General features: G+C 38.6%; 1 protein-coding gene across 3 annotated transcripts in view; it reads right to left on the bottom strand.

Moving 5' to 3' along the window:
- The window catches only part of LOC126470663 (peroxisome biogenesis factor 10-like), a 123382-nt gene that overhangs the window by 68804 nt on the left and 37306 nt on the right, over positions 1-17272 (bottom strand). For all 3 annotated transcript variants that reach the window (XM_050098654.1, XM_050098655.1, XM_050098657.1), the window contains exons 3-4: positions 14866-15023; positions 8850-9101 (exon numbers count right to left, since the gene is read on the bottom strand). In XM_050098654.1, the coding sequence (XP_049954611.1) occupies positions 8850-9101; positions 14866-15023 (410 nt within the window). The remainder of the gene's footprint in view (positions 1-8849; positions 9102-14865; positions 15024-17272) is intronic.

Genomic DNA, 17272 nt, shown 5'->3' with positions numbered 1-17272 from the left:
CTCAGAGGAGACTATAAGATAATTTTTGAAAATATGATAGCCAAAATTGGAAAAGAAGATGAATACCAGTCTTGCATTGGAAAGTCGTCTACATTATAAATCAAATGATAATGGGATCAGACTTTCACATGTTGCTCCCTTGAGAAATATGGTAGTGAGGTGTACAACGTTCAGTCACAAAGATATACATAAAATGATGTGGAAATCTCCAGATGGTATACCTTTAACCAAATTGACTAACTCCTAACAGATGCAAGACATCTGTCCAACCTAATGAATGTTAGAAGCTATAGGGGTGCTAATTTTGACTCTCAATTAATAAAATATTCCAGGCCATTATGCTGTGACTGAAGGGATCCCTTCCCTTTGACCATGGTATAATAGCCTGGAATATTTTATTAATTGTGACAATTCTGGCCATGAAAGGTTACATTTTATAATTTTGACTCTGACCATTACCTTTTAATAGCAGTAATCAGAATCTGAATATCTAATGCAAAAGAGGTACATGGATCTCATGCAAATAAATTCCAAGGAGCCCGAGATTGCTCAAAGAGATTCTGACCTACTCAGGGGATACCAGGCACACTTTTCTGACAATGAGAATATTGAGGAACTGTGGAAGAACCTACAAGACATCCTTACAAAAGCTGCTGTGTAGGAAGAGTAGATTCAGCCACACACAGTGGCCTGTTTGATGAAGAGTATGTTGGGACTTAGCAAGACAGCCAAGTCACAACGAGAGGAAGCCGAAAGGCACGCATTAAGCTCACGCAGATTGGCGTGAGGTCTGGAACAGGACAATGTCTTGAGAATTGCAATAAAGTACGAAAATCTTGTAATACTTAACTTTAATCCACATTTGTAGAACATCGCTCTTGATGATACATGCTTCACAATATTAATTATCAAAGCTATGGCGCCTTGCTAGGTCGTAGCCAATGACTTAGCTGAAGGCTATGCTAACTATCGTCTCAGCAAATGAGAGCGTATCAGTCAGTGTAGCTTCGCTAGCAAAGTCGGCTGTACAACTGGGGCGAGTGCTAGTACGTCTCTCTAGACCTGCCGTGTGGTGGCGCTCGGTCTGCTATCACTGACAGTGGCGACACGCGGGTCCGGCGTATACTAACGGACCGCGGCCGATTTAAAGGCTACCACCTAGCAAGTGTGGTGTCTGGCGGTGACACCACAGAGTACACATGAGAAATGAGTTACAACAATTCAAAATAAGGCCTACATTAAAACACAAAGGTAAACCGTATCCAAAGATCTGCAGACGATAGCAAGAAGAGAAGAAAAGTGGGTGCACAAAAATAAACAGAGAGCATGAAAAGAAAGAACTGGAAGAAATGGAGTAGCTGAAATGGATGAATGAGGTGAGAGCTTTTTATTGAAAGTTAAGTAAGAGCTGAAGGGATGGTGATGAATTTATGTAGAAATACAGATGGCTCAGTTACGAGTAGTGATGAAGCAATATGTAAAACATGGACAACATTTTGACTAACTGCTGAATGAGGATTTAGCGGAGAACCAAAGAATCTTATCTTCTGTAAATACAAGGAACTCAGAAACAGAAAAACAAGCAGAAACTGCTGAGGAAGCAGAGGCAGCCATCAAGAAACTGACGAATAATAAGGCCCAGGATCGGATCTAATACAAGCAGAGCTGATTAAAAATGCAGCCAAGGAATTTGTCAAGCATCTTCCCAAAATTATTTTTAAGGTTTGGATTGATGAATGTATTCCTGATGAATGGAACATAGGTGTCATATACCCAAAACTCAAAAAAGGTGATATCATCGTGTGCTCTATCTATAGGAGAATTTGCCTATTATCTACAGCACACAAAATATTCTCAAATACCCTCTTTTGTAGACTTGCACCCTATGTTGAAAATGCTGTTAGTGACTATTAATGTGAAATCTGTAAAGGAAGATCTGCTATTGATCAGATCTTCACTATACAACAAATACTACAAAAATGTGAAAAATTTGAGATTGATACACATCACCTCTTAATAAACTTCAGGTCAGCCTATGGCACTATTAACAGAAGGGAGCTATATATAATAGTGGAAGAGTTAGAGACTCCTAATAAACTGATCACCTTAGTGAAAGTTACTGTGGGGACAAAAAATTGGAGTCAAGTTAAAATACAGAATATGTTATCAAGTGCTGTGACTTAAAAAAAATGGAGTAAGACTGAGAGACTCATTATCCAGCCTTCTGTTTACTATAGCCTTTGAGAAGGTTATAAGCAATGCTATAAAGAAAAACTTACAGATAAATGAAGAGAAAACTAAGCATATGCCCACAGCTAAGGAAGGTTATCCTAATGAGCCCCCATTCACAGAAATTGTTTTGTGTAAGTTAGATGTCATGAGTAGTTTCACCTACTTTGTATCTGAAGTAAGAACAATGTCAGCTTTGAAATACCAAAAAGAATATTGTCCGCCTACACATGCTACCATGACCTCAGAAAACATCTGAAACCTAAGCTGCTGTTTAGGAGAACTAAAGCTAAAGCTAAAGTTTTAGTGAGGCTGCGGCTCACATACAGTGCTGAAGCATGGGTATTAATGAGATTTGATGAAAATAAACTTGGCATATTTGAAGAAGAAAAAAATCTCTGGGCAAATTTTTGGGCCAGTGGGAGAAAATGGTGTCTGGAGAAGGATTTTCAGTTATGAATTATACAATCTATATAATGAACTAGACATTGTCAGTTTCATTAAGAGTAAAAGGTTGGAATGAGAAGGATGTGTACTGAAAGCTAATTAGAGAATGATTAAGAAGATATTCAATGCAGTGCCTGAAGGAACCAGGAGAACTGGAAGACCAAAGGTAAGATGGGTGGGAAATGTGAGAGAGGGTACAAGGAAAACTTAAATTCAGAATTTGTGCAGTCTGTCACTAAACAGGAAAGAGTGGAATAATCTTCTACAGAAGTCCAAGGTTCACAAAGGGTTGTTGTGCCAATGATGCTGAACATGAACACAGAAGGGATTCTCACAGGAGGGATAAACAAATCAAACAATAGCTCACAGTCTAGTCTTTACCTACATTCTGACTGGCTTTAAGGAGAGAGATTAGTATACATGACACCTCACTTTGATCTCACATCACAGATTCAGCTAGAGAAATTAGGTGTTTTGCAAATAAGTGTTGGTATATGAGATTTAACTCTAGAAAATTCTTGCCTACTTCAGATGCATACCATGGGCATTTATGCCAACAGAGGTAACTACACTCTATCGTATGTTAAAATCAGTGATATGACATACTTTCTTATTGATCCCATTTCTGTTTGTGACACTACAATGAGAGCAAATAAAACATTTGGTAAAAAATAAATGAAACTCTTCACATTATTAACAAACTACACACAGTGTATTAACATACAACTGTCTCGAATTTTAAACTCTTTCCAGCAAATTGAATGTTCAGAGAAATTTCGAGCTTGCAGCCAGTCTCCATTAACTACATTCCATGATGAGAATTTGTGCTATTTTAAATGGAATAATTGCCAACAAAGGGGGAAAAGCTAGAGATTTTGCCAGCATGATCTCTTTATCTGTGTCCTGTTTCTTGGGTCTATCTGTTAATCTGTGTGTAGAATATCCATTTTCCCTGAAACTGTGTATAAGTTGGCAAGCTCTTTAGGCCAACTATCTGGATCTGGCACTGTGTGAGCTTAGTGTTCAAGCATTTTAAGCACACTCATAGTTTGCAACAATTGATGACAACTTAATGATTGGAAATACAGATCCATATGAGTGGGCTTATGATAAACTAAATGCCAATAGAGGCATCACTCTTCTGTCTAACCAAAACATTCAGGAAAGGTGACATCCATATTTCTCTATTTCCACAGTGTACCAGATATTCATATGAATGGAGTTGAGGTGATGTAAGAACTTCATTACTTTATCTTCTCAGTGAGCCATGCTATGAAAGTATCACCTACATATCTCCAAAATACAGTTGGCTGTTTCAAGCCCTCTGTCCTCAAAGTACTACACAAAAATATTGGCCACCAGGAAAGACAGAGCATGGCAATGCCATCATTCTGCTCAAAATATTCTTGTTTGAACATAAAGATGGTTGAGAAAAGAGCATGCTGAAACAAAACAGTGTTGATCCACCTGAAACTTATTACCAGTTAGTGCCAGAGTATCTGCAAGAGGGGCCTTTGTGAAAAGTGAGACTACATCAAAGCTAAGTAAATGGTTTGAACTGCTTAGAAGGAGAGTCCCCAGTCTATTGATAAAATCAGCTGAGTTACATATATGATGTGCTTTTGCCCACCAATGATCTCAGCAAGGAAGCAAGATGTTTGGCTTAATCATATGCAGGAGCACCCTGAATGTTACTGTATGCTGATGATGAGCTACAGGCCAGTGAAGATAAGAATGATCTACAACTCCAAACCTGGAATGACTGCCTTGCAGATGTAGGACTATGGTTCAATGCGTTGAAAACATACTACCTTTCCACAGATTTAAATGACTCTGCAACCATCAGAATCAATGGTGTTGACCTCGCAACACCAAGGACTTTTAAGTACCTGGGCTCGACAATTGCTGCCGATGAAAATCTCAGTGCAGAAATCTCCAGCCACCTTAGCAGCGCATGGCTCAAATGGTGTTCCATTACTGGAGTACTATGCGACAAGAACATTCCAAACAGGCTCAAATGAAAAGTATACTGATTGTTAATGCATCCAGTTGCACTGTATGGGGCTGACTGCTGGCCTTCAACAAAGGAAGAAGAGCAAAGACTTGCTGTTATGGAGACGAAAATGCTTAGGTGGACATCGGGATTAATGTTGCATGACCACGACACAAATTATGAAGTTTGCAGGCTATACGGTGTTGCACCAATAGTTCACAAAATGAGAGAAAGCCGCTTACATTGGAACGGGCATGTCCTTAGAGCAGACGAGACAACAGTGGCAAAGACCTGTTTCAATCTAAATGTAAATGGGAAATAGCCAGCAGGATGACCAAGGCAGCGATGGCTTGACACCTTGCATTAAGATCTCATGATCTCAGGCCTTCACCCTGATCAGGCACAATGATCAGGCAAAAGATCGCAAGAAGTGGCAACAATGTCAAAACAGCGGACCCCGCCAGCACACAGGACAAACGATAAGGAGGAACAGGAAGAGGAAGAAGAAGAAGAAGAAGAAATGTAGGAGCACCAATGTTGCTTACTATTGGCCATAAAGGTATACCTGGCCATAAAATTAGACCTCCTTCATGAATTTTAGAAGGCCATACAGTCTTGGTAGGGCTCAACCAAGGAGTCTTAACCTCTTGATGGTCTCTGGATGTAACGAGAAAGATGTCAGGACTGCAGACGTTTTCTGTTGCACGTGTCCTGTAGAATAATAATTGATCTTCCTATAAGTAGAATTACTTAGTAGACAGTATGTCTTATCAACATACAAATTACAGTTACATTTTGTCAGCCTTCAGAACCATTATATCAGGGTCCTCTCAGAGATTTCATAGCGCAGCACTTTCTGTTGAAGTTAAGTTATTGTGTTAATGGGGAGCTTTCAAAACAATCCCAGCAAATTCCTTTTCTTATTTATTCTGCAGCATCCAATGGAAGGTGTCACACGGCTTCTGAAACATCACCCACAAAACTTATTGTTGCTGCAAAACTGGGGCCTTCACCTATTGCCAAGAGCATTACATAGTCCACATTTTTCTCCATGAAGTTGACAACAGTACGTTGTGCAGTTATCCCTGTGATGATGACTACTATGGCAACAGATGATCAGATTTTACCTGTGAAGAACTTGCACCCTTATGGATCCAATTGAACTTGGCCAAGGTCACATCATCAGCCCAATCGCATGATACAGGAGAGAGGTGTGCTGCAGCTTTAAATGCAGGTGGTACAATTTATTTGAAATGGCATCCAACCTTTGTCTTATGTAACAAATCCTCTCTTGGACAATAGCACAATTATTCTTCTCCATCATCTTCTGTGCAGCAGTAGTTGTAAGTGTGTCACTCTGGCAAATTTTAGTATTATGCTGTGGCCCCTAAAGTTCAATAAAAATGTTGAAGAACTATGAAGTTTTGTTCTCTTAAGATGCAGCTTGTCAAAACTCTGGACTGTGAGATCACTTCCTCCCCATACAGGCATCTGATTTGAATTTTAAAATTTTCCCAGGAAATTGAATACTCAAAGAAATTTCAAGCTTGTAGCTAATAGCCATTCCATGACATTTCGACTAAGCACCTGCCAGCCATCCTCAGGTGAGCCATCAGAGACTGATGGAGACATCCTCCATTTCAAAATTTTTAGTGCACTTTGAGTATTCCATGCGTGTGTTAAGATTATGATGACAGACAGACCATACCAGCTCACCATTCGTTATTGCCAACAGTGTGCACTGTCATCTATGATTAGTGCAAATCATGGAGATGATAGCGTTCCATACATTATCCAACTGGTAGCCACTATCATAGTTCACCAAATTTTCTACTATGTGTTTTTTCATGGCTTCTTTAATAATGGAGTCCCAAAAAGATGTTGATGTGACCAAAATGATTGTTTTATCATACTCCTTTGAATGTCCAATGGATACATAATGTTCATGATAGCTGACTTGCTTGGTTGCAAAATGCAAGCAACATAGATATTCGGTGCAGTTTTCTTCCATGTTGTGTGTGGTCTGGCCTATATAAGCTATGATCAAATGAGCAAACAATGGCCCAGCATTTATTGAATAGCCTTGATATGCATACTTTTAGATTTTGATGCATTTTCTTAATCTGATCAAATATTGGTTGTTGATTCTGAAATGATGTTTGTTCTGTCTACATGATAGTTTTCTTTAATTTTATTATTCATCTAGTGATTCAATTAGCTGCACACAGACCACACTCAATAATTTTAGCTGAGATCTGACTTCATTTTAAATCACGGCAGCCATACCACCCACATAATGATCTATGTTACCATTTCCAACAAGACACAGACTTGTGCAAATGTTGTTTGCTAATAAAAATTGTAAAGACAGTCCCCTGACTCTCATTAAATCATAGATCTCTGATGCAATTTTAATGTGAATGCACTAGCAAATGCAAAAGGATGACTGTCAGAAAGTTGCAATATGACATTACTTTACTCAGTGACTGGTTTGGGTAGTGCATCGTCTGGCTGAACAGAATTGGGCCATTCTGGCTAATTGTTGTGAGCCATTGTCATTGAATGTACTGAACCATTAAACAGTATGAATATTTGTATATGTGCCTGTACAGCTGGCATAGTCTATGAAATTTATTGACTTTACAATAAACATTTTCATTTTTAAAAAACCAAATACATTTTAAGCGACAGTGAATAGATAGAATATATGCTGTTTGGTGCAAAACAAAAACCTGCCATATGCCTATAGGCTGTATTTTTTTCTTTTTGCGCCAAACTGCAACTGATAACTGTATTTTGATTTTTCAAGGATGAAACTGTTTATTGCGGTGTTCACAAATATCACAGACTATGCCATTTATACAGTACATAACCAAATGTTTATTATGCTTAATGACCATGGCATATGACAACAATGACTTGCCACAGTTAGCCAGTACGACTAAGGTTCATTTGCCTAAATAGTTATAATGCTACTGAATTAAATCATTGAATAACTTAAAAGTCATGTTGCAGCTACCCAGGGGTAAATTCTTCTTCATTTGTCAAATATGTAGAAGCTGAGAAGAACCATCTTCCCAAAACATATCATGAGCGAAACTTTTGTTCAGATTAAAACTGTTTGCTGGACTAAAATACGAACTCAGGACCTTTACCTTTTGCATGCAAGTGCTCTATATCATGAGCAATTGAGTTGGAAACACTTATATAGTAATGCCTAGTATACTGTTCTCCCATGATGAAACCAGCAACACTTTGTGACAATGGCTCCGTGAAACTTTGAAAGTATTACCAACTCGTCCTGATCCATGACCGTTCAACAGCCACTCACAACTCACAGAAATTGATTGGAACTGGGTCCAGACATGTTGTCTGTGGAGTGTTTCTCACCCCATTTCAACACAATCTGAGAACGATTGTGTAGAATATTGTTGTGGTGAATGCACATTGCAGAGTGCTGTAGGTGAACAAATGGATGCACATTACTGGATAGTAGCCTCCTGTATTGTTTGAGAATGAGCAGGATGGCTTTCTCCCACTATCCATGATCATATCTGTGGGTCCTGCAACATATTGACATATTGTCAATATGTCTCATGCAAGTAGCCAGTACAAAGTCCAATCACATCCCAGTCATATGACACACCAAACTATTTCATTCACTATAATGGTAGGCATAGTCTTCCTCTCTAATAGAGCAGCTACCTCTCATTGAATTGTTATGAGTGCACATCAAAGTAAAGAGAAAGGAAGTATTACAACATACATAGAAGTGGATTTTTACATTATACTGTTAACCACAACACTGCAACTGTAACACACACCATGTTGCTTTTTCTTCTTTCTATTTTGCAACAAACGTTGTTTCTTTGCAACATTAGCTTTATTTTCACCACTAGTTTGGAGAAGACACTTCAATTACAAGGTAAGCCATCATCAGTAGTCATTGAAAATCTGTATATGCTATCTGTATAAGTTGTCTCATTGCTCACCTGATGTGCAAATTTTATCCAAAGTGAGTAACAAAAATAAGAATCATTTTGAGAAATGCATTTTTTGTGAACAAAGAAACAGCAGTTCTCAAATGTTAAAAAGAAGATTAAAAAGCATTAAATCTGACATAATGAATATATTCCCTAACACATCCAGAAATATGAATAGTAAAACTGATTTTACTTACATATCGAATTCCTGTTAAACGCTTGGACAATGCTAAGTATGTGCCATTTAAGTAAAACAATGTAGTATGTATCTTCTCAAAAAATGGTAAACACTTTTCAGCCAATAGCATCAGTTTTGATGCTTTCTGGCATGCTTCCTCATCAGCATCACTTGTTGATGGCAGTTTATCTATGTACACTCGTAATTTCTTCATTAACCAAGTAAGTAGTAGTAGTCCTTCACATTGTGCAGAAATCATCACAAATCTTTCCTATAAAATTGAACATTTATAATACTGAATATATCTTATGTGCAAAAAACAATGCTAAAGAACCCCCACCAACTTAAATAACACAGTAAATCAGATAACAGTATATAATTTCAGATTATTAACCAAGTAAGTAGTAGTAGTCCTTCACATTGTGCAGAAATCATCACAAATCTTTCCAATAAAATTGTACATTTATAATACTGAATATATCTTATGTGCAAAAAACAATGCTAAAGAACCCCCACCAACTTAAATAACACAGTAAATCAGATAACAGTATATAATTTCAGATTAATTGTTATACAGACATAATACTGAGCTAACAGTATTCACTATATCTTATGTTTAACATCTCACAGATTTCATTCGGGAGGAGCTTCACAGCATACTCGTGAATTAGTTGTATATCTTGCAGGATAACTATAGTGACCACTAGGACAGACTACAAAAAACAAGTCAATGAAAAATGACAACAATACTAGCATTTGGACCAAATTAAATATTATTAGGAGTAAAAATGTACACAGCACTATCCAATATTTTTGAGTATTCACAACTAAAATCATAGCTGCATACACCAGGTACCACTTCTGAATTACCTGTGTCTAATCCCCGTGCATCTTAGTTGTTAAATTCCTACACGAACATTCCCAGTAAAGTGCTCTCTGGCTCAATCCTACCTTCTGAGTGGTGTCAGCCATAATTATATTAATTAAAGGTGCAGAAACAGAATGATTGTAGTATAGATTCCATGGAAAATCTTGATTGCATGTATGTAGAGGAAACAAAATTATATGCCCAGTATGTGGAAGAAAACGAAATTCCACAATAGAACTGAATGCCAGCCCTTATAGTCATGATCTTAACGCTATATCTGCTGTGCTAAGGATAAACTGGTAAAATGTGGGACCCACTCCACATCACGTAATACTATAAATTTTTATCTTGCATATTAATATTTCTATTATATTTAGCTGTTGCTATAAACATGGCTAGTGCAAAGCAAATAAAAACTTGCAGTATCTTCTTCTGTGGTACTACAGTCCTTGGTGAGCCTTGGCTTCTTCAACTATTTTCCTCCATGCTTCTTGTGCAGCTCTTTTCCACTTAATAATTTTTCTTATATCAGAAGCAGATGTGGGTCAGATGCAAAACTAATTTTTATGACATCAAATAACTTAACATATTTAATAAAAACTATGCTACAAAACTGATGCATTGAAAAACTAAAGGAGATTATAATTCACATCTTCAATGAAAAATGTTTAACTGTAGCAGAAAGGTTAATAAGTACTCATGCAGGAGTGAAAATTACTCAACTGAAACCACATTTCTCAACTGCTGCCATGATCAGCTATTGAACTGCTCTGCACTTCTCTATTGTAAACTAATGTGACGATGGTACATTTACTACACCCATGAGTACTATAATAATGTCCTGTCATATCCACAATCCTGTCCAAATCCAAAAGCATGGTTGTCAGTGAAGTACAGTACTTAGCACTGAAAGCACATTTATTAGGAACACCAGTGTACAAATAGAACAGAACAGGACTGGATGGAGAGTATTTCTATTTATACAAACACAGACTCTTCCAGCAAATGTAAATATTACAATCATAAGAAATTTAGAGAACTTTCTAGAAATAATAAATACTAAATAACAAATATTTGCTGCTGATTGCATCTGATGTGGCAGGCTACAGCACACCAGCCACCACTACTATTCACTACTCTGGATTGTATGCACCATAGCTCGCAGCATTTCTCCCTCTCCTGGAAAGACAGCGACCTGCTATTTCTGACATTTTCACTGCAGCCAAGTACAGCATGAGGTGTTTCATGCAGTCATCCTGAGTATTGTCCAGTTGAAACAGAAACCATGTATCCATTGCTGTTTCAGTCTCACGACTGTGAAGCAGAATGAACAGTGTGAAGCCTGTAGTGCATTGTTTTGCTGTGTTATATGCAAATGTCATGACGGGCAGTACTGTATCCTAATCCCTCTGTTCAACACCAACACACATCGTCTTATTATAGCATTTTGTGAGGCCTTTCATCTGTGGGTGGTATCTTGTGGTGCTGTCACAATGTGAAATTACCTCTGCTAGTAGTCTTGACCGGAAAACTTTTCCACGATCAGAAATCATGACATGTGGTGCTCCGTGCTTCAAATTGATGTCTTCTACAAGAGACTTTGCAATTTTTGGAGCTTCAGCATCTGGCACAGCTTTGGTGTCAATGTAGTTGGTGAAGCACTCACAGTACACATTTTTACCCACTGACGTCCACTTGTTTGTGTTAGAACTGAATCTACCCTATAACAGCACAGCTAGTGTTGGTGTGAAGTTCTGTCTTGGCATTCTTGTCATACAATGCTATGGCTGGAGAAGATGGTAGCACCTGTTTAAGGTCAAAACATCTTTCCTGCACCTTATTCCAGGAAAATTTGCTGTCTCGCTGCAGTAGTTCTTGCAAGGGATATGCCTTGGTACAGCAGTGAATCACTGGTAGTGCGAGCATATTCCAAGAAAACTTCTCACATCATGAATGTGTCAAGATGTCAGAAAATTCATGACTGCTCATATTGCCTCTGGATCATGACAGACTCCCTTGTCATTAACTAGGTGCCTCAAGATTTTTATTTCATGGGAGACAAAGTGGCACTTTTTCAAATTCAGGTGGAGGCCTGCAGTCAGAACAAACTTCAACATGGCTGTGAGCCAACTTAGGTGTTCTTCAAATGTCTTTGAAAACACAACGATGTCATATAAATAGCAAAGTCAAGCTGTCCAAGCAGATTATCTGTCATATGTTCAAAGGTTGCTAGGGCATTATATATTCAAACAGTATAACAATGAACTCATAGAGGTCATCAGGTGTTATAAAGGCAATCTTTTAACTCTTAGAGGCAGTCTTTTCTGGTCAGACCTGTCAACCTGGACTTGCCAGTAGCCTGTCTGCATGCCCATAGTTGAGAAATACTTTACTCTCTTCAAGCTGTCTAGGGTGCACGGCAATGGAAAAACATCATCTTTCATGATTTTGTTCTGTTTTTATAGTCAACACAGAAATGACATGTGCCATCCTTCTTCTACCACAGCAGAGGACCAAGTACTCTCAGATGGTATCTTCTCCATTTCCAAATTATGTGTCATCCAGCTGGCGACACACTATATGAGCACTGGCTGGTTGGTGGATGATCTCCATTGTTGATATGGTGTTTTACCATAGGCCCCTTAGTATGTCTTTTCCCCCACCTGGATTTGAGAGCACCAAAAAATTGGCACGGATTGGCTTACACTCACCAATGTTGTTCCTCAGTCAGGCCAAACCTTTTTGACAGTTTCATAGTAGGTTCCTCCACAATTTCATCTGTAATGGGAGTAGAGCATGTTTCTTCAAAGATGGCACACTGAGCTGCCTGGATTGGTTTGACTGTTCCAAAGCATATACCTTCTGGTTTGAGTTGTTGCTACTCATGACAATTAGTGATCGAAAGTTTTCCTTGGCCACACCTGTAATACTTAAAATTGTCACTGGTATGAGGATTTCTTTTATGAGCCTGAGTACTTTTTTTTTTTTTTTCAATCAAAAAAATCTTCACAGTTTAACTGAGTATCTAGACTGATGACTGGAGCTCGTCTCTGCCAAGAGCAATTTCGTTATGTGTGCTTGTTGGAATAGCTTCACCAGTCTCAAGCTCTGATCTTCCACAATCTACAACTGCTTGTGATGTCTACATTCTGTTGAACAACAAATTCGAAGGCCGGTGCTCTGTCATTGATAGTCATTCTTGTAATACATATTCCTGTTGGCTAGATGTATTTCCCATTTGTGACCTTCAGCACAATTGCTTTCTTAATGTGGAGCATAGTCTTCCTCAGCTGGCAATGATAAGTATTTCATATTAAAGAGAAAGAAGGCACCAAGTCAACTCGTGCCTTGACAGTTTGAATGTCAATGATAACGTCAGTTAGATTTCCTGAAATATTGGTAACTGTCATACAGTGAGGATTTTAGTCTGTGGTGGCCTCATCTCCACAGGTTGGTTGGTTGGTTGGTTGATTGCTTGGTTTGGGGTCATCAGTCCCATTGGATTAGGGAAGGATGAGGCAGGAAGTTGGTCATGCCCTTCCAAAGGAACCATCCCAGCATTTGGCTGAAGTGACTTAGGGAAATCATAGAAAACCTAACTCAGGATGGCTGGGTGCATGTTTGAACTGTTATCCTCCCAAACACCTGTTCTTCTGCAGGGCATTACACTCACAAGAGGAGTTTGTTGTACCTGTGTTGGTCGCATGCTCGGTTGTTGTTTGAAGGTTGTTGCATAGGAGAATTGGCTGAGTCCATTCTTCATGGCACATTCGGATAGTGGCAACAATTGTTGCTAATAATCAATACATCTCTTCTTCAATGTTCTCTATTGCCTCCTAATGCCTAGTGTTGAAATTCATAGCTGCTATCTCTTGTGTATTTGATCCATTATTTCTGGATGCCATAAATTGCTGTCTCTCTTCTGTTACTACCTGGTGTATGAGAGAGGCCAGGTTGTGATGGCCTTTCACAGCTGCCATAGGGACCACATTTGGGAGTCAGTCATACCTCTTTTGTCTGACTCACACACACACACACACACACACTCTCTCTCTCTCTCTCTCTCTCTCTCTCTCTCTCTCTCTCTCTCTCTCTCTCTCTCACTCTCTTTTCTTTTTTGCTGCATTTTCTTGATCTGCTGGCACCTCTTGATGAATTCCTCTATTGTGGTGACTTCCTTTGGCAGAAGAGATTGTTAAATGTCTTCTGTGCCTCCTTTCAACAAATGTGACATTTTGTTGGATTCTATCATATTTGGATTCACAATGTGGCACATGGCCAAAACATTCTGTACGTAACACTGCCATTTCCTCACGATGTTGGGCACTGTCTTTCAATTGTTCTTGTGCTAAGCAGAGTTGCTGCTGATTGTCAGCAATTGTTCTTTTTTTCAATTTGGCCTGGAATTTGTTCCAACTATTGAGCTTCTGTTCATTGTTCTTGAACGACTACTAGGTTGTACACATTTGCCAAGCACATCATGTCATCCTACCTATTTTACTTGGCAAGTGTCAGTTGAACCTTTCAGCAAATTTGATAGGATCCCAACCAGCATCTCCAAAAACACTGATGAAAGCATGACACGTAGCTGACTTACTGTTGTTTTTGAGTCCACTCATCTCTGAATATATGGACATTATCAATTATGTGGCATTGGTATTTCATTTCCTTTCCATGTATACAATGGCTTTTACAGTGCGTAATTGGAGCAATGGTGATGCAGATGTATTGACGTACCTGGTGTTTCGATTAAATAGTCCCACATCTAACCACAATCAATTCCAAATCCAAAAGTAGGGATGCCAATGTCGTATAACACTTAGCAATGAAAGCACATTTATATGGACACCGAGGTATAGACAGCACAATACTGTCTCCTGGATAGTGTGCGCTGATATTTATACAAACGCTGAATATTCCAGAATATGCAAATGTAACTAACGTAAGAAATTTTGAGAACCTTCTAGAAATGATAAATACTACGTAACAAATATTTCCTAGTGATCGGATCGGAACTGGCGATGCACAGTACACAGGCCAGTGACCCTAACCACTGCTCCACACTGCACACAGCACAGTCTGTGGCAAACAAGACTACATGAAACTCAAGACTTGAGTCAGGAAAGTCTACTTGCTGTAAGTGGATGGAGATGCACATAATACTTACAAATTTGCTTGGAACTTTTCTCAGTGACTGGTCAACCATTACAATTCCAGTGTACTCCTCTCCTAGTGTTTGAAAACCACTTAATGTAGTTAAAGCATAATACAGGTTTCTTGAACCAACTGAAGTCCATTTACTGTATTTACGAAACCAATGACTGCCTAAGAAATTAAGAATAAGTAATATTAGTAATCGTGGCTCACACAAAATTTTATTTGATGAACAGACATAAAAAAACTAATCTTAATCAGAGAAATAAGGATCACTGATTCAGCACATATATGAATGCTGTTTGGAGGTTACATATCAGGGCAGAATCATAAATACTATAGACACCTCATTATAATTTTGAGATCTTAATGTTGTGGCTATAAATATTGAGCCCAGTGATACTGATCTGTAACATAACCCAACACTCTTGTTGTTGTGGTCTTCAGTCCTGAGACTGATTTGATGCAGCTCTCTATGCTACTCTACCCTGTGCAAGCTTCTTCATCTACCAGTACTTATTGCAGCCTACATCCTTCTGAATCTGCTTAGTGTATTCATCTCTTGGTCTCCCTCTACGATTTTTACCCTCCACGCAGCCCTCCAATGCTAAATTTGTGATCCCTTGATGCCTCAGAACATGTCCTACCAACCAGTCCCTTCTTCTTGTCAAGTTGTGCCATAAACTCCTCTTTTCCCCAATTCTATTCAATACCTCCTCATTAGTTATGTGATCTACCCATCTAATCGTGAGCATTATTCTGTAGCACCACATTTCGAAAGCTTCTATTCTCTTCTTGTCCAAACTATTTATCGTCCATGTTTCACTTCCATACATGGCTACACTCCATACAAATACTTTCAGAAACGAATTCCTGACACTTAAATCTATACTTGATGTTAACAAATTTCTCTTCTTCAGAAACGCTTTCCTTGCCATTGCCAGTCTACATTTTATATGCTCTCTACTTCGACAATCATCAGTTATTTTGCTCCCCAAGTAGCAAGACTCCTTTACTACTTTAAATGCCTCATTTCCTAATCTAATTCCCTCAGCATTACACAACTTAATTCGACTACATTCCATTATCCTCGTTTTGCTTTTGTTGATGTTCATCTTATACCCTCCTTTCAGGACACTGTCCATTCTGTTCAACTGCTGTTCCAAGTCCTTTGCTGTTTCTGACAGAATTACAATGTCATCGGCGAACCTCAAAGTTTTTATTTCTTCTCCATGGATTTTAATACCTACTCTGAACTTTTCTTTTGTTTCCTTTACTGCTTGCTCAATATACAGATTGAATAACATTGGAGAGAGGCTACAACCCTATCTCACTCCCTTCCCAACAACTGCTTCCCTTTCGTGTCCCTCGACTCTTATAACTGCCATCTGGTTTCTGTACAAATTGTAAATAGCCTTTCGCTCCCTGTATTTTACCTCTGCCACCTTCATAATTTGAAAGAGAGTATTCCAGTCAACATTGTCAAAAGCTTTCTCTAAGTCTACAAATGCTAGAAATGTAGGTTTTCCTTTCCTTAATCTATTTTCTAAGATAAGTCGTAGGGTCAGTATTGCCTCATGTGTTCCAACATTTCTACGGAATCCAAATTGATCTTCCCCGAGGTCGGGTTCTACCATTTTTTTTATTTGTCTGTAAAAAATTCGTGTTAGTATTTTGCAGCTGTGACTTATTAAACTGATAGTTTGGTAATTTTCACATGTCAACACCTGCTTTCTTTGAGATTGGAATTATTATATTCTTCTTGAAGTCTGAGGGTATTTCACCTGTCTCATACATCTTGCTCACCAGATCGTAGAGTTTTGTCAGGACTGGTTCTCCCAAGGCCGTCAGTAGTTCTAATGGAATGTTATCTACTCCCGGGGCCTTGTTTTGACTCAGGTCTTTCAGTGCTCTGTCAAACTCTTCACGCAGTATCGTATCTCCCATTTCATCTTCACCTATATCCTCTTCCATTTCCATAATATTGTCCTCAAGTGCATCGCTCTTGTATAGACCCTCTATATACTCCTTCCACCTTTCTGCTTTCCCTTCTTTGCTTAGAACTGGGTTTCCATCTGAACTCTTGATATTCATACAAATGGCTCTCTTTTCTCCAAAGGTCTCTTTAATTTTCCTGTAGGCAGTATCTATCTTACCCCTAGTGAGATAAGCCATCCCTGCTTAGCCATTTTGTACTTCCTGTCGATCTCATTTTTGAGACGTTTGTATTCCTTTTTGCCTGCTTCACTTACTGCATTTTTGTATTTTCTCCTTTCATCAATTAAATTCAGTATTTCTTCTGTTACCCAAGGATTTCTACTAGCCCTCGACTTTTTACCTACTTGATCTTCTGCTGCCTTCACTATTTCATCCCTCAAAGCTACCCATTCTTCTTCTACTGTATTTCTTTCCCCCATTCC

The sequence above is a fragment of the Schistocerca serialis genome, chromosome 3 (assembly GCF_023864345.2).
Source record: "Schistocerca serialis cubense isolate TAMUIC-IGC-003099 chromosome 3, iqSchSeri2.2, whole genome shotgun sequence".
Taxonomy (NCBI): domain Eukaryota; kingdom Metazoa; phylum Arthropoda; class Insecta; order Orthoptera; family Acrididae; genus Schistocerca; species Schistocerca serialis.
The sequence above is the reverse complement of the archived record's forward strand: the minus strand, read 5'-3'. Positions and strand labels throughout refer to the sequence as shown.